Source organism: Acipenser ruthenus, chromosome 33, assembly GCF_902713425.1.
Source record: "Acipenser ruthenus chromosome 33, fAciRut3.2 maternal haplotype, whole genome shotgun sequence".
Lineage (NCBI taxonomy): Eukaryota > Metazoa > Chordata > Actinopteri > Acipenseriformes > Acipenseridae > Acipenser > Acipenser ruthenus.
The window spans coordinates 13475850-13493932 of NC_081221.1; the positions used below are offsets into that span (position 1 = coordinate 13475850).

General features: G+C 48.8%; 1 protein-coding gene across 3 annotated transcripts in view; it reads left to right on the top strand.

Annotated features, from left to right (window-relative positions):
• Positions 1–17876, top strand: part of LOC117414351 (gap junction gamma-1 protein-like) — a 37146-nt gene extending 19270 nt beyond the window's left edge. For 2 of the 3 annotated variants that reach the window (XM_059006772.1, XM_059006773.1), the window contains exon 2: positions 9026–15248. In XM_059006772.1, coding sequence (XP_058862755.1) covers positions 9074–10378 — 1305 coding nt within the window. In that variant the 5' untranslated portion in view covers positions 9026–9073 and the 3' untranslated portion in view covers positions 10379–15248. Of the gene's footprint in view, positions 1–9025; positions 15249–17802 lie in introns of those variants that run through there. The other variant, XR_009310085.1, reaches the window with a different exon arrangement.
• Positions 17877–18083: the final 207 nt, after the last annotated feature.

The window sequence follows — 18083 nt, forward strand, 5'->3', positions numbered from 1 at the left end:
ACAGTCCCCCCACCTCTCCCTCTCTCTCTGTTTGTCCCTCTCTCTCCCCATCTCTATTCCCTTCTCCCTCTCTCTCTCTCCCCCTCTCTCTCTCTCTCTCCCTCTCTCCCTGTCTCTCTATCCCCCTCTCCCCCCCCCATCTCCCTCTCTCCCTCTCTCTCTCTCTTCCCCTCCGGTCCATCCCCTGCCCCCCGCTGTGTGTGTCTACAGTCCCCCCGCCTCCCCCCCTCTCCGCAGCTCAGAGCCACACAGCAGATTGTCAGAGCCGGGCCCCAAGGCGCTCCTCTCAAGCGACTGTCTGCTGAAACAAAGCATCTACTTGCTGTCAGGGGTGCGTGTGTGTGTCGGGTTCCAGGAATGTAGGCAACCCAATCCGTGCTGAAGCAAACAAACACGATAAACTAACGGCCTGTTCGTTAATTCAATAACGCCGGGATTGCAATGTGTTGTTGTGAATAGTCAAGCAGACGCGTGCTGCAGTGCTTTGTTAACCCGGCCTGTCTGTGTTTGTGTGGATGAAGTCTCTTTTCCAGTCTCTCTAGATTAAAGGACAGAGCTGTTCTCTTTTGTCTCTCTTAGCTGATCTGTTTCTCGTCGCTGTACGCGCTGCAATGCAAACCAATCCATTTGAAGTACGAAGCATACAGATGTTTTCTATTCACAAACCTGATATTACCAGTCATTTGAAAAGAGTGCTTATTATTTCATGCCATTCACCCAGAAAGTCCTCTGTTTCTTTGCTTGTTGAAATGATCCAGGGTGTATTCACTCTGTGACCTTGCTTCTCGTTGAAATTGAGTTTTATTCACGAGTCTGCTCAAGGTTCTGTCTTAAGAACATAAGAAAGTTTCCAAACGAGAGGAGGCCATTCAGCCCATCTTGCTCGTTTGGTTGTTAGTAGCTTATTGATCCCAGAATCTCATCAAGCAGCTTCTTGAAGGATCCCAGGGTGTCGGCTTCAACAACATTACTGGGGAGTTGGTTCCAGACCCTCACAATTCTCTGTGTAAAAAAGTGCCTCCTATTTTCTGTTCCAAATGCCCCTTTATCTAATCTCCCTGGTCCTTGTTTCTTTTTTCAGGTTGAAAAAGTCCTATGGGTCAACATTGTCAATACCTTTTAGGATTTTGAATGCTTGAATCAGATCACCGCGTAGTCTTCTTTGTTCAAGACTGAATAGATTCAATTCTTTTAGCCTGTCTGCATACGACATGCCTTTTAAACCCGGGATAATTCTGCTCGCTCTTCTTTGCACTCTTTCTAGAGCCGTTTTCTGTTGAAGACAATTTCCAGAGCGCCAGGCTTTTCTTTTACAGTTTAGTTATCAAAAGAAGAAAAAATACTCCTTTTAAAACCTCTGGATGTTCAGCAGCGGGAGCCAACATTGTATTTATCAGCACCCGCTGCCAAACCCCACCCCCCCCCCACTCACCCCCTGCCACTCTGTAGTCATTCCTTACCAGGATTGATGGAGCTCTGTCCATGTAAACTTCAAACATCTGGTTTCCACATGTGGGGCTGAGCAGCCTGGCACACATGATAAGTGAGCCAAAAAAGCCGTTTCAGCACAAGGTCTTGAAACCCTCTCCCAGTCAGGAGCTGTGTGTTTAACCCTTTGAGTAGTGAGTTCTAAAATGCACTGTCGGTCCTACGGGAGTGTGGCAGTCTGGCTCGCAGTGGTGATGTGGATGACGTCACGGACCAGGAAGTAACTCAAACCAAAACAGTGGATGGGCGGTTGAAGCTGAGTGCTGGTGCACTCAGCGTATTTAATAAACAAAACAAAAACAAAAGATTTAACAAAACACCAAACAAAAGGGCACGAGGGCCGAACGAATAAACAAACAAGTAAGTTTCGTGCTGGATACTCCAGCACGTTTTAGCAATTGTTTTCTTCTCCTCTCTCTCTCCCGTTCTCCACTCTCGAACACTCCACACCCCGAGTGCAGAGTGCTGCTGGTTTATATACTCTGGCCGAGGGATTTAACTAGTTGGTAATTATCTTATTATCCCCCGGCCAGAGTCTGCACGCGTTTGGTAAGGATGCATGACTGTCAGCTAGTTAAATAATCAGTAGCTGATCAGCCATGCATCCTCACGAGGTTTTTAAATATAACAATAAAAGACGCGGCGCTTTTACCCGCGCCGCAAACAAAAATACAAATAATAATAAATAGGGGCGGGACACTCCGCCACACATGCCCCCCCTTGTGCGCAGCACACATGGCCTTGTCGGCCACCTCCCCCCTTAGTCCCCAAAGTCCCGGTTAGCAGTCCCGGCGCAGGAACAGGGGCAGCAACGGGCCAAAGGTGGCGGCCACGGTGGGATGTCCTCCTCCCACCCAAACAGCCGTAGCGTTCCAATGGCCCGCGCACCGGCCAGCTCCTCTGGCCAAAAAATTTTTGGGGGTGGTCTCCAAACCTGCCCCCCCTTCTTCATGGCCGGCCACCCTTTCTCCTGCAGCGAAATTGCTGCGGGGGAAGCTGGTCTCCTGACCTCCCCCCCCTTCTTCATGGCTGGCAGCTGCCCTTCATGGGGCTCCAGCCACAGTATTTCCTGCCGCGAAAGTGCGGCTGGGGGAGCTGGTCTCCTGACCTCCCCCCTCCTCTTCACGGCCAGCAGTTCCCCTCCGTGGGGCTCTGACCACATGATCTCCGGCCGCGAAAGTGCGGCTGGGGGAGCTGGTCTCCTGACCTTCCCCTTCCTCTTCATGGCCAGCAGTTCCCCTCCGTGGGGCTCTGACCACCCAAACTCCTGCCGCGAAAGTGCGGCTGGGGGAGCTGGTCTCCTGACCTCCCCCCTCCTCTTCACGGCCAGCAGTTCCCCTCCGTGGGGCTCTGACCACAGTGTAGTGACCCCAGGCGAAGCAGGATCCCTGGCGACCCCAGGCGACGGCAGCAGCAGCGGACCCTCGGAAGGCGACGGCAGCAGCAGCGGACCTTCGGAAGGCGACGGCAGCAGCAGCGGACCCTCGGAAGGCGACGGCAGCAGCAGCGGACCCTCGGAAGGCGACGGCAGCCGCAGCGGACCCTCGGAAGGCGACGGCAGCCGCAGCGGACCCTCGGAAGGCGACGGCAGCCGCAGCGGACCCTCGGAAGGCGACGGCAGCCGCAGCGGACCCTCGGGAGGCGAACTCGGGAGGGGAGCCCCTGGCCATGGAGGCGGCAGCGGGAGCTCCACTTCTCCCTCGTACCCTGTGTCCTGTAGAGAACAAAAGGCAGCCCCAGGCGATGCAGAACAGCCATCCCCAGGCAATGGCGATGGTGGGAGGGGAAAGCAGTCCTCCCACAGCGGCTGAGACGGAACCAGCAGGTATTCACCCTCTGCTGGTGGAGCTGGGAGTGGCAAGCAGTCCTCCCACGGCGGCTGAGGCGGAACCAGCAGGTATTCACCCTCTGCTGGTGGAGGTGGGAGGGGCAAGCAGTCCTCCCACGACGGTTGAGGCAGAACCAGCAGGCATTCACCCTCTGCTGGTGGAGGTGGGAGGGGCAAGCAGTCCTCCCACGGCGGCTGAGGCGGAACCAGCAGGTATTCATCCTCTGCTGGTGGAGGTGGGAGGGGCAAGCAGTCCTCCCACGACGGTTGAGGCAGAACCAGCAGGCATTCATCCTCTGCTGGTGGAGGTGGGAGGGGCAAGCAGTCCTCCCACGACGGTGGAGGCGGAACCAGCAGGCATTCACCCTCTGCTGGTGGAGGTGGCGGAGGCAGAGGCAGCTCTTGCTGCTCTGCTCCGGGTGATGGTGGAGACAGAAGCAGCTCCTGCTGCTCTGCTCCTGGTGGTGGTGGAGACAGAGGCAGCTCCTGCTGCTCTGCTCCTGGTGGTGGTGGAGGCAGAGGCGATGGGGCGGATGCTGGCCACTCAGAGGGAGGCTGTGGCGGTGCTGGCTCCCTCTGCTGTGGCGGCTGGGCTGGTGTGTGCCGTGCTCCCTTCAGCAGCATAAATAGAGGCTGCTGGGGAACACCAGCATCCTGCCCTTCTCCCCCCCAGAAAAATTCAGGGGGTTGAGCCTGTAACTCCTCCCCTTCTGGCTCTTGGGACTGCAGCTTGGGTCCTAGGGCTGTGGAAGCCCCGACTTCCCTCTCTTCGGGCCGTGGACACACCGACTCCTCCCTTTTGGGCTGTGGACGCACCGACTCCTCCCTTTTGGGCTGTGGATGCACCGACTCCCCCCTCTTGGGCTTAGGACGTTCGGGCTCCTCCCACTCGGGCGCAGGACGTTCGGGCTCCTCCCACTCAGGCGCAGGACGTTCGGGCTCCTCCCACTCAGGCGCAGGACGTTCGGGCTCCTTTGCCTTCTTAGCACCGCCCCTCCTTCCCTTCTTCGGGACCAGCAGTTCCACCTCCTGCCATGGAGGGGGTTGGTCGGGTGCTTTGTGCCCGACCTTGCCGACGGCAAAGCACCACTCCTCCCCTTTGAGGCAGGTGAGGCAGGTTTCCTGATCCACCTGCGGCGATGGTATGGCCTTCAGGTGGATCCACTCCTCCGCAGTCTCCACCTCACCTCGATCAAAGGCCTGCACAAAGAGGGGGTCTTCATATGGGCACACCTCAGGGAGGTGCCCATACTCCAGGCAGGCGAGGCACCATGTAGCCCCTCCTTCCTTCAACTCCCTCTGATGCGCATGCCACCTCTCCATATAGGCGTCCACTTCATCCATTTTTTTTTTTTTTTTTTTTTTTTCAAACACAAAAAACACTATTTGAAAAAACGAACACGAAAAAAACTTCCTTTGCTGTTCCTGGTCCGGCTGTTGGAGGCGTTGTTTGTCCCACGCAGGACACCATATGTGGCAGTCTGGCTCGCAGTGGTGATGTGGATGACGTCACGGACCAGGAAGTAACTCAAACCAAAACAGTGGATGGGCGGTTGAAGCTGAGTGCTGGTGCACTCAGCGTATTTAATAAACAAAACAAAAACAAAAGATTTAACAAAACACCAAACAAAAGGGCACGAGGGCCGAACGAATAAACAAACAAGTAAGTTTCGTGCTGGATACTCCAGCACGTTTTAGCAATTGTTTTCTTCTCCTCTCTCTCTCCCGTTCTCCACTCTCGAACACTCCACACCCCGAGTGCAGAGTGCTGCTGGTTTATATACTCTGGCCGAGGGATTTAACTAGTTGGTAATTATCTTATTATCCCCCGGCCAGAGTCTGCACGCGTTTGGTAAGGATGCATGACTGTCAGCTAGTTAAATAATCAGTAGCTGATCAGCCATGCATCCTCACGAGGTTTTTAAATATAACAATAAAAGACGCGGCGCTTTTACCCGCGCCGCAAACAAAAATACAAATAATAATAAATAGGGGCGGGACACTCCGCCACAGGAGTGAGAGTGTCTGATGCTTGAGCGTGTGATACTCCTTGAAGCATGGAGCAACACACAGAGATGGGCACTGCCCCTTCGCTGTCGCTGATGTTGATGGTAAATATTCTTATACACTCGCTGACATCCGATTCAGTGGAAGAATTGTATTTTAATTTAAATCGGAATCTGAATTCAGTATTATTACTAATCTTTCTCACTGAGCGATTTTCGCTGGTTTACAAACACTGTTGACATTTTTGTGAATGGGTTTATTATATGTAATTCAGTCAATATCTGGCAGAGGGTGCAAAAAAGGTGTTACAGAAACCTAGTTTTAAAATTATTATGTGATCATGGGGTTTGCAGGCTCAGTAATTCAATTTAAAGTTGCAGAACGTTCCGGTACGTTCGTACTACTCAAAGGGTTAAGCTTCAGCCCTGCTGCGCCTCTTCATTGCTGTGATCGCTGTGGGTTAGGATGCCCACAAACCCTGTTCTGAACGAAAGCACTGATACAGCCTGCCGAGTGTGAGAGTCTATACATGGTATTGTATGGTGTGCACGGCCGCTGCGTCAGCCCTGACTGTATATGTTTCAATAAACACTGACAAATGTTTATTATTAGCATGTATGGAGAGTATTGTCAAAAGCAGGGCTGTAAACAAGACTCCTATTGCAGAGCAGATTGATCCATTCCAGGTTTTACTGTGACAGTGTTTAGGTAACATGCCTAGGGATATAATTTGTATCCCGTCCTGGCTCACACTGCTATGCAACAGCAGTCTTGTTTGTTTGAATGTGAACTAAAGGCTCTTGAATGTGAGCAGCAGCCCTGTGAGAGAGTGAAGCGTGTGGGATCGATGTGCAGCAGCAGTCCTGTGAGAGAGTGAAGCGTGTGGGATCTCTGTGCAGCAGCAGCAGCCCTGCGAGAGAGTGAAGCGTGTGGGATCTCTGTGCAGCAGCAGCAGCCCTGCGAGAGAGTGAAGCGTGTGGGATCTCTGTGCAGCAGCAGCAGCCCTGCGAGGGAGTGAAGCGTGTGGGATCTCTGTGCAGCAGCAGCAGCCCTGTGAGAGAGTGAAGCGTGTGGGATCGATGTGCAGCAGCAGCAGCAGCCCTGCGAGAGAGTGAAGAGTGTGGGATCTCTGTGCAGCAGCAGCAGCCCTGCGAGGGAGTGAAGCGTGTGGGATCTCTGTGCAGCAGCAACAGCCCTGCGAGAGAGTGAAGCGTGTGGGATTGCTTTTTTTTTTCTTCATTTTATTTATTTTATAAATAGCTCCTGTTCCTAGCCTTTGGCTTTTAAACTTGAAAACCGTGTTCGCCTCTGCTTGTCATCCGAGTGGCTGGATATTTTTGGAGGTTATACTTGCCCTTAAACTAGTGGCAGGCGTCCAGAAATGTAAAACATGCTGTCAGTCAATGCGGTCGGTCACAGTGAGGAATTGCACTATGTGTTTCTTTATGAAGTTGTGTGATTTTAGCATCAGGCTGGTCTTCTGACAATCAAAACCTGTGTTATTTGTATCCTGGAACATGACTAGGCTGCCCACAGCTGCATGTAAAAAGAGAGATGTCAAATTCAGGGCCACAGAGAGCCTTCATCGGCCCCAGGAAAGGATTGCTATGTGGGCCCCCCCCCTCTCAATCGCCCACCCCCTCCTAAACAATAAGAGTAAACCTGCATGCATGGTACTATATTCATCCAACTTTGAAGTACACTCATCAGCAAATTATGTAAAGGGCATTATGATGTGTGTGTTGCGATCACATGATGATCAAACGAAATGGCAGCTTCAGTGATAAAGAAAATAGGTGGAATCATACAGTTAAAGCACGACAGATTGCAATATTATTAATATTGTTGTTTTGTGTTTTTTTTTTTTTTTTTTTTTTACAATTACATACAGTCTTGCCGTGCTGATTTATCAATAACCCGTCTCTGCTCAGCTCTCTGGTTCACTTCCAGGGGGTTTGACAAACATCCCATACACACGGGATTGAAAAGATGGGAAGAGGCTGCCAGAGTATTTACTAATTCATCTCATTCTCGGATTGTCAATGAAATGACTAAAAATATGCACCAACATCACTGTTGGCAGGCAGTATATTCGTAAGAGCTTTGAAGTCTAGCAGCCTGTCATATATATTGATCTGTGGAATAAATAGCAGCCTTCCCTTCAGATATCTGTATACAGGACCTGTATTAAAAATCTCTCAAGCTGCTTCTTCAACGGTGGTGTTGGCAGTGTCTTGTAATGACCCTGAAAGACACCCCCTGCCCCCCCACACACACACAGTGTGAAGCTGGCAGGCAGGAGTGCTCTGGTCCTGCTGGAACAGGGCGCCCTGAAGCCTGCCAGTTGTGTACAGGGTTATCCCGCAGGGCAGGGTGCCAGAAAATGGTACTGGCATTTTCAAAGGCAGTAAATAGCTGGACTGACTGAAGCACTTAGCCGTGTTGGCCAAGCACGCCAGTAGAGCAGGTGCATTACTGAACTGCAGCAGAATTCAGGGATACCAGAACAACTCTGGGAGGGGAACGAGACTCCCATTGCAGAGCAGTTTGATCCATTCCTGGCTCGACTAGGAGTTTAATCAGAGACCTGAGCTTGTTAACTATACTCTGTGGCTAATCAAGCTTGTAGTAAAACCTGGAATGGGTTTGAATGCTAGGAGTTGTTCTATTTCCAGCCCTCCAGCTGTCATGCTGTGGGAGTTGTGTTTAGTCTGAGATAAAACAATATTGTGTCAAAGCATTTTTGACAGCTTTTGTTAGGTTTATCATGCACTGCAGTTCATTGTTATTTCATGTTCGTAACCCCTGTGTGCTGATTTGATTTTGAGGAAAAACAACTTGTCTGAACAGTCAGATTCTTACCAACTGAGAGGTGCCAGTCCTCACCGAACTCTAACCCTAACCCTGCCCTCATAGTGTGAACCCTGACCCTATTATTAATATTATTTGTTTATTTAGCAGACACCTTTATCCAAGGCGACTTACAGAGACTAGGGTGTGTGAACTATGCATCAGCTGCAGAGTCACTTACAACTACGTCTCACCCGAAAGACGGAGCACAAGGAGGTGAAGTGACTTGCTCAGGGTCACACAGTGAGTCAGTGGCTGAGGTGGGATTTGAACCGGGGACCTCCTGGTTACAAACCCCTTTCTTTAACCACTGGACCACACAGCCTCCATCCCTACCCTCATAGTGTGAACCGAGGGAGGTCCGGTTGATTCATTTTGACTGCAATATATTCTGCTGTTTATGTTCCTTTTATTTATTTGAGCGAATGCTCCCTATTGCAGTGTGAGTTTAGCCCAGAGGAACGCTGTGGAAGAGGTGACACTGTTTTCAGAGCAGGGCTGTGTTCTCCTCTGGTGGAGATGACTCGTGGTTTTTCAAGTGGCAGTCTAGCGTTCCTCTCACCACACTGACTCCCTTGCCAGGACAGCAAGCTGCAGGCGTGGCACGGAGGCGCTGGAACGGCTTCAGTATTTTTGCAGTTTGACTTTTCCCATGGTTATACTATGCATATACCATAGTATACCCTGATTTGCCATGTCTGTTTATTTTATTTATTTACATTATATATATATATATATATATATATATATATATATATATATATATATATATATATATATATATATATATATATAAATAAATGTATGATGCAGCATTCATTGTTTAATCAATAATGAAATTGTGTTTTCCAGGTTCGTGAGGGTGTGTCTCATTCTCCCACCCGGTAATCTCGCACCACCATGAGCTGGGGCTTCCTGACACGGCTGCTTGAGGAGATCCACAACCACTCCACCTTCGTGGGGAAGCTGTGGCTGACCGTGCTCATCGTGTTCCGCATCGTGCTGACGGTTGTGGGCGGCGAGTCCATCTACTACGACGAGCAGAGCAAGTTCGTGTGCAACACGGCCCAGCCGGGCTGCGAGAACGTCTGCTACGATGCCTTCGCCCCGCTCTCCCACGTGCGCTTCTGGGTCTTCCAGATCATCCTGGTGGCCACCCCCTCCGTCATGTACCTGGGCTACGCCGTGCACAAGATCGCCCGCAGCGAGGAGGGGCGCGGCTGCGACGGGAAGCAGAAACGCAAGCTGTTCGGGTCGGGCAGGAAGCAGCACCGCGGCATCGAGGAGACCGAAGAGGACAACGAGGAGGAGGACCCCATGATCTACGAGGAGCCCGAGCTGGAGAGCCGCAGCGAGGGGAACAGCGCGGGCGCCGCGGCGCCGGCCAGGACCGCGCCGGGGAAGGCAGGGCGGCACGACGGGCGCCGGCGCATCAAAGAGGACGGGCTGATGAAGATCTACGTGGTGCAGCTGCTGGCACGCACCTCCCTGGAAGTGGGCTTCCTCGGGGGGCAGTACGCCCTGTATGGCTTCGAGGTGTCCCCCGCCTATGTGTGCGAGCGCAGCCCCTGCCCCTACAAGGTGGACTGCTTCATCTCACGCCCCACCGAGAAGACCATCTTCCTGCTCATCATGTACGCAGTCACCGTGCTCTGCCTGGTCCTCAACCTGTGGGAGATGCTGCACCTGGGCTTGGGCACCATTCACGATGTCCTGCGCAGCAAACGCCAGCCCCCCGAGGAGGGGTACCATCTCCCCCAGCCCCCCGGGGCCCCCGCCAGCGCCCCCTACTCCTACCCCTTCACCTGGAACGCCCCCTCCGCGCCTCCCGGCTACAACATCGTGGTGAAGCCGGAGCAGATCCCCTACACCGACCTCAGCAACGCCAAGATGGCCTGCAAGCAGAACAAAGCCAACATCATGCAGGAGGAGCAGCAGCAGTACGGCAGCAACGAGGACAACCTCCCCTGCGCCGGCCCGGCCGCGGAGCAAAGAGAGATCCGCGCTGCTCAGCACAGACTGGAGGCTGCCATCCAGACCTACAACCAGAACCACCACAGCCCACACCACCAGCACCAGAACATCTCCAGCACAGCCAAGGACAAGAAGCAGCAGCACAAGCCTGGCTCCAGCAGGAGGGGAGCCAGCAGCAGCAGCTGCAGCAGCAGCAAGTCCCTGGAGGGGAAGTCCTCTGTTTGGATTTAGAGACCGTGAGCGAGCAGACTCTTTCATTTTTTTTTTTTTTTTTTGCAGAAGGATCTCTCCATTTTTGGGAAAGGGATTGGGTAAAGAAAATTGGGGAGGGGAGAGGGGGAGGAGAATAAAAAGGAACTCTGGTTAGCGTTGCAATGATGAGAAACTAGCTCCAGTAGTTATTGGATTCTAACATGTGTAAATGCTGTTTTGAATCTCTTTGGAGTCCTGCCCAGGGATGGCCGTGGTCTCTACCTCTCGACGGGGGCCGTGTTTCAGGGAGCAGGACAGCGGAGCTACAGGTTTGGAGACCTAGACCCTGTTTGCATTGCAAAGACTCAACACAGAGTCACTGCACCTGGATCTTTATATAGACTCAACACAGGGTCACTGCACCTGGATCTTTATATAGACTCAACACAGGGTCACTGCACCTGGATCTTTATATAGACTCAACACAGTGTCACTGCACCTGGATCTTTATATAGACTCAACACAGGGTCACTGCACCTGGATCTTTATAAAGACTCAACACAGGGTCACTGCACCTGGATCTTTATATAGACTCAACACAGGGTCACTGCACCTGGATCTTTATAAAGACTCAACACAGGGTCACTGCACCTGGATCTTTATATAGACTCAACACAGTGTCACTGCACCTGGATCTTTATATAGACTCAACACAGGGTCACTGCACCTGGATCTTTATAAAGACTCAACACAGGGTCACTGCACCTGGATCTTTATATAGACTCAACACAGGGTCACTGCACCTGGATCTTTATATAGACTCAACACAGGGTCACTGCACCTGGACCGTTATAGTTGGTTTATTTGTTAAATCAGCCCTATGACTTATGAGTTAGCAAGTTTTTTGTTTTTTTTTTCTTTGAGGATATTGAAGGAAAAGAGAACTTTGCTGATATTATTATTGTTCTATATTTGTACATACTGTATATGTACACGCAGTACCTTACTTTGATCATTTCCATTAGTTTAAAAAAAACAAAAACATTCTTCTTGGTATTTTCCGGGTATTTCCAAGGTTTTTTGGTGCAGGGGTTTGGGGAAATAAAAGGCTCTGAATGCTGTTTCCCACAAAGTGCCTTACCTGCAGACACAATCAAAGAGAATAGATAGAAAATGCTACTCATCAATGTCAACGCTGTCATTGACCTTCTACAGGGATGGCAATAAAACTCCCATTGCACAGCGGTTTGATCCGTTCCTGCTTTTACTGTGAGTTTAATAAGACACACCTTGTTACCTAAGCTAATCATCCTTGTTGAAAATCCTGGAGTGGGTGAACCTGCTATGCAATAGGAGTCTTATTCCCATCCCAGCTGAATATTGAGAGGTCTGTTCACTGTGTTGAAACGTCAGCAGTAACCAGCCGGCACATACCGGCTATGCTGTCCTCGTTGGAATTTACTTTTTTCGGAGGTCTCCTTGGCTGTCTTATTGCAAGAGGGGGGGAGCTTCAAAACACCCATTTAAGCCTTGTTAAAGAGACTTCTTAGTCATGGAAGTCTCGTATCTTTAACCAAACTGCTCATACACTCATGCACGGGTATTCAATAACCTTTATTAAAATAACTCAGCTGACCTGTGAATTCAGGCAGCCTACTTTCTCAGGCTGAGGTCTCATAAGGAGCAGCTAATAGAAAGTGTAGTGTGGCTGTGATGCAGTCCTCAGGGTATAGAAAATGTATGCAGGGTGAGTCAGAACCCCTGACAAGCTTTTCAGAACAAAAACCGAGGGACAGCGGGGCTGCGTCACTGGGATTTGAGACGTGGGAGACGCTGTACTCTCGTGTGTGTTTGGTTTTTATTTTTCTATGTTCGTATTTAGTGGCATGTTAAATATCACGGCACTCTGAAGAATTATATAGCTTCAGTTCTTGCTTTGCAGAGACATCTGCTGGTCCAAAGTGGTAGTGCAGTTTTATTTGCTTCAGTTTTTGATTGCCACTGTGGCCAGCAAGGCTCTGAAATGTTCTGCAGCCCGGTTATTATTTATATATATATATGAGTTGTTATTGAGCAAATCAATGCACTTGGCACATAGCCGAATTACCCTTGTTATGTCAGTGTTATCTGAATAGTGAGTGTTTCCTGAATAGAATAAAATCACACTGTTGCATGACTTTCTGACCCTCCTGTCTTTCCAAAGCCAGTCTGTACAACAGAACTGCCCTGCCCTTGTCCAATAGACCAATAGAAATGCTTGGAACTGTCAGTCTGAGTCCCGTTAAGCCTGGTGGTTACTGAGATAGCACAGTGACTGCCCTGTGCAGAACTACGCTGTCCTCGGCTCAGAAGCGTGAGAACCGAGGAGCGATGCGACGGTACACTGAGGTTCCAGGAACATCTGTCTTGCGGGATGCAGGGTGGCTTTGTATGATGTGTTTGAAAGTTGAAAGATATATTTTCTTCTTTTCTGTGTTGCAGAATTGGGTATGCTTATTGGTATTATTTTTATGGAATATATAAAAAAAAAAGAATTTAAAAAGCTTTGTGTGGACCTTCTTACTCTTGGTTCTGGTCAGATGAAGTTTAACCTCTTCCCTTCTTCAAAGAGGGCAGCGGTTTTCAGATTCGAGTCGATAGCACAAGGTATAGCTATGTGGCGATCGCATTGACCCCTGTTTACTGCTGTGAAGCTGCAGCACCCCACAATCCACGCTATAGATGGGTAGGCGTGTGTGTGTGTGTGTGTGTGTGTGTATATATATATATGTATATATATATACAATCCACGCTATACCAAAGTGCTTAAAGCTCCCATAGTGATTCTTGTGCAATTTAGAGCATAGAACAGCAAAGGAGTGTCGAGCAGTCCACCTCACGGGGATTCAGAACCCTGCTCAATCCCAGCTCCTCGTTGGTTCCCTCAGCTCCACAGTTGATGCTGATTGGTCATGGCTCAGAGGGGGTGGGCGCTGTCTGCTTGTGCCCGCGTCCTCAGCTTTGATGATTTGAGATGCCTAGAAGGAGCAATGCAAAGCCTGCCCCTCGAGATGCATTACAGATCCGAGCAGCTCCAGGCAGATCCGAGCAGCTCCAAACAGCTCCAGACAGATCCAAACAGCACCAGGCAGATCCGAGCAGCTCCAAAGAGCTCCAGGCAGATCCGAGCGACTCCAAACAGCCCTTAACAGGTTCAGTGTAGTCATGCAGGACCTGCTTGGATTAAAGACCTGGCCCGCAATGCATCGAGGAGCAGAGCTGCCAGAGTATGAGACAGCCCTTCAGAAACAAGGGCCGCGCCATGGCTTACGATTGGCCAGAAATATAAAGGGGTGCTTGTTAGAGAGCTGGGCTTGAACTGGGTTCTGAATCCAAGACCCTGGCAGGCTTGCGCTGGGATGAAGGCTCTCGGCATTCCCACACAAGCTGCTCTTTCCAAAGGGATCCGACGCACACCTCTCCTCCCTGAGCCTGTTCTGTAAGCTTTCAGAAACCATCTACCCTCGTGGGGGGGGGGGGGCATGTTTTTTTATTGCACTGCATTATATTTTCTATTTTAATTTCATGCACCAGGAATAAATCGGACCGACTCCTCCTGACTAATATTTATATTATTATTTTTAACCTCCTGTGTAGCTGTCTTCCACAGCAGTGACAAATAGGATTTATTTTTCTATCAATCAAAACCGGAGCTAATGTTTTCCAGCTCTGGTGTTTTTTTTATTGTATTTTTACCAATTTTTTTTTGCCTTATCGAAGACTTAAAACTCCTTTAGCAGATAATGATCCATAATCAATGTGTTTGACCATCTACAGGTAGTGGACAAAAAAATGGAAACCCCAATGTAAAGTCACTTAATAGGGCGTTGGGCCACTATGGTATCCCGCTCTGTGGAGTTCTCGGCGGACCGTTTTTGATGAAACTGGCTGCTTGCGCCCCAGGTTGAAATGTGCAGTCAATTGATCTGCAGTTGCTCGTCTGTTTTGCCTTGCACTTGGAATTAATGCACGGATATCACGATCCTGGAGTATGCGCTTCCGCCCGCTGTTGCCCTTTGCTGATGATGTCTCTCCCTCGGAGTTCCATGCCGACATCACCTTAGACACCGTTGCTCGTGAAACATCAGCAAGTTGAGCTGTCTTGGTCACTGAAGCTCCTGCCAGAATTCTAGGCAACCAGGCCTGTCCAGCATTTTTATACATGACCCTAAGCATGCTGGGATGTTATTTGCTTAATTAACGCATGAGCCACACCTGTTTGGAAGCCCTTGCTTTCAATATACTTGATGTTCCTCATTTACCCAGGTCTTAATATTTTTTTGTCCACTACCTGTACACAATCGTGGATGACCGAAGATCTGCTGAAACGGTTCATTGTAAATTGGTTGCATGAGTCCTTTATGACAGTAAAAGCACAGCAAAGTGTAATGCTAGGAGTGGAATGGGACAGCATATTCAAAAGACAAAGCTAACCATGGTAATACGAAATCACCTTGCTAATGGACAGCGGGGCACCGCTACAAGCGCATGTATTGAATACGCATGCAGTTCAAGCTGTCGGGTTGGCTACTAAAATATACCTCGTGTTTATTGAACTAAATGCACAAAGCCATGTTTTTCAATCAAGATGTGCTGCAGAGATCAATCTTAAACTTGTCCAGTATCTAATTCCACCTGTGCTCAAACTGCCATTACCTTGTGGGTTTTTTTTTAAAAAAAAATTCTGATTATTATTGCAAATGAAGCTGCAGATGGGAAGCATCCCAGCTCGAACACTTCCATTTTCCATGAGGGAAAAATAATAATAATAAAATACTATTTTTTTTTTTTCTTTTGTATGAAGTTAAGAATAAAACCTATTGCATGTTCAGAACTTTTTTTTGGATAAAATTGTAAATAAAGAATATCATCTTTATATTCTGTGTTGTGTGGATTTTTTGGGGTTAAAATCTGTTGTTTTTTTTCACTAACTACATTCACGTAGCGGTGGTAAAACTGGAGGTGTGTTATTATCACTACTCAAACTTTACTCCTTGCTTCTGCTGCCTCTCATGGAGCCTGAAAAAAATGTAGACGAACTGGACAGCCAACACCCTACAGGCCAGAAGTGGACTGAAAGGGTGCAGGTTTGAAAGCTGTAGAGCAGGTAGAGATTCAAGTGCAGGGTTAGAGCAAATGCCAGTTTGATATACAGTATTATTATTATTATTATTATTATTATTTATTTCTTAGCAGATGCCCTTATCCAGGGCGACTTACAATTGTTACAAGATATCACATTATTTTTACATACAATTCCCCATTTATACAGTTGGGTTTTTACTGGAGCAATTTAGCTAAAGTACCTTGCTCAAGGGTAATGCAGCAGTGTCCCCCCCACCTGGGATTGAACCCACGACCCTCCGGTCAAGAGTCCAGAGCCCTAACCACTACGCCACACTGCTGCCCTGTATATAATGGTTTAGTGCGCTATAATACTGCAATACTACGGGAATGTAGAATAAGCCTCGCGTATTTCTGAATAGATCATGAGTGACAGGCCGTTTACACAGACAGGTTACTTTCTATTCGTGTGTGTGTGTGTGTGTGTGTGCTACATATGGCATGGGTTTCCAATAATTTGTCCACGTCATGCAGTGTGTTTTCGGCGCTCCATGCACGTGTTGTTATCGAAACGACTTATTTTTTTAACTTTTGGCAAGCCAACTTCTCGACCTCTGTAGAGTTAAAACATGTAATATTTCAAGTCAGTCCTCTCCTCGGTGTTTACATTATAATTAGGTGCTTCTGATTTTCGGTTTTAACCGAAAAAAACCCAAAGAAAACACCAGAAAAACGGTGGAAATCGTTAATCTATTCACGTTGACTTTTCCCGCTGCCTAGGACTATATAAAGAAGGATAGGAAAATGATGTCACAAGTGGGCGGAGTTAGTAAACTGTGGCGCATTTCTGGAGCCCGTAGAGCATTTTACAGCAATGCTTTTAACTTATTCATGCTCGCCCTGGCAACATGTTTCTTGACGTAATCAAGCATTAATTCACATAAATAAGTCAGTCACTTTATATTAACAATATTTTGTATTGTTATTTAAAAAATACCGGTATATCCTATCGCTGCAATGTATTCAATACTGAGTGGGCTCCACAAATGGCGCCTGTAATTGAGTACCGAACTGCATCACGGGATTGACTGTCCTATCCTGCTTTATATAGTCCTAGGTGCTGCTGGACAATGTCCCGCCTTCCTGACTTGCATCTGTCATTGATTCGTTCTGAATACTTTAAACCCGCCCCCAACTACTGAGTGACAGCACATTCCTACATTTCTATTGGAGACTCCGCTTGCGAGATTTAAAACGAGATTCCAATCAGGATGGAGGCTTGTTAGCGGGATTTCAATCTGTATTACAGTTAAAACACAGAGGATTTAAAACAGAATTGTGGCGAAATGTACACAAATTCCATTTGTGGTGTTTGCATAGATTTGAGCAAGGTTATGAATTTGATTTATATATTGAATGCCACTTGTCTCTGTAGTTTTAAAGTCTTCCCTTTTAATATCCAGCAGTGTGGAGTAGTGGTTAGGGGCTCTGGACTCTTGACCAGAGGGTCGTAGGTTCAATCCCAGGTGGGGGACACTGCTGCTGTACCCTTGAGCAAGGTACTTTACCTAGATTGCTCCAGTAAAAACCCAACTGTATAAATGGGTGATTGTATGTAAAAATAATGTGATATCTTGTAACAATTGTAAGTTGGGAAAAAACCTCAACATGGGTCATTTTGCAGTAAGCTGGGAGTATTAATGCATTCCCCATCTAATTCAGACAGTCGAGAGCTTCCTCAGAAAGGAGGTGAGCTACCTAGTGTCGAGGAGTCAAGAGGCCAGCCAGAGGGGCATTGCCCCTTCCCTGCCGATCACCCCCGCGGACAGGAAACGCCAGGGCGCTGCCTGCAGGCTTTCCAGGAGCAGAACCAGGTGAAGGGGGCGGGGTCACGCTCCCCCTGCAGGGGGCTATTGGAATCTATCGGTAATAACTACACTTGAAGCTTGCTGCGTGGGTCTCTGTTAGAAAGCCGATGACAAGACTTTCCATGTGTTAAAACCACAATGCATTCTACTTGAACAGATTAAACACATTCGTATCGGCTTTTTGACTGCACCTCTAATCATGTTGAGAGTTTATTTCTCGCGCACTCTGACATACAAAAACGTGCAGGAGAAATACGCTCGACGAGATTGGAGGTAGAAACCTCTATCATGGCAATAAGACTCCCGTTGCAAAGCACTTTTGATCCATTTCTGGTTTTTACTATGCGTTTTAATAAGACACGTCTAAGCTTGTTGCCTATACTCTATGGCGAACCAAGCTCTAAAACCTGGAATGGGCGAAGCAGCTATGCGGTAGGAGTCTTGTGTCCATCGCTGTTTTAAACCCTCTCTCGGTCTCTCTCTCTGTCTCAGCACCTGCAGTCCGAGCAGCACCGGGTCTTCGTTCAGAACACCTCGCTCTACTCCGCAGTGGACTGGCTCATCTCGCAGCTCCAGTGCCACTCTGTGGAGCTCCTGCTGCTCTGCTCCTGGCGGTGGTGGAGACAGAGGCAAGGGTGTTTTTTTAATTTTTTTATTTGATACACTGCTTCTGCACAACAGTTCCTGGGTGCTTACAGCAGTCCAGGGTTTTGTGTTAACTTGAAGTGTTTGCCCAGTTGTGGTGAAACATTAGAATACTTGATCAAGGGGCT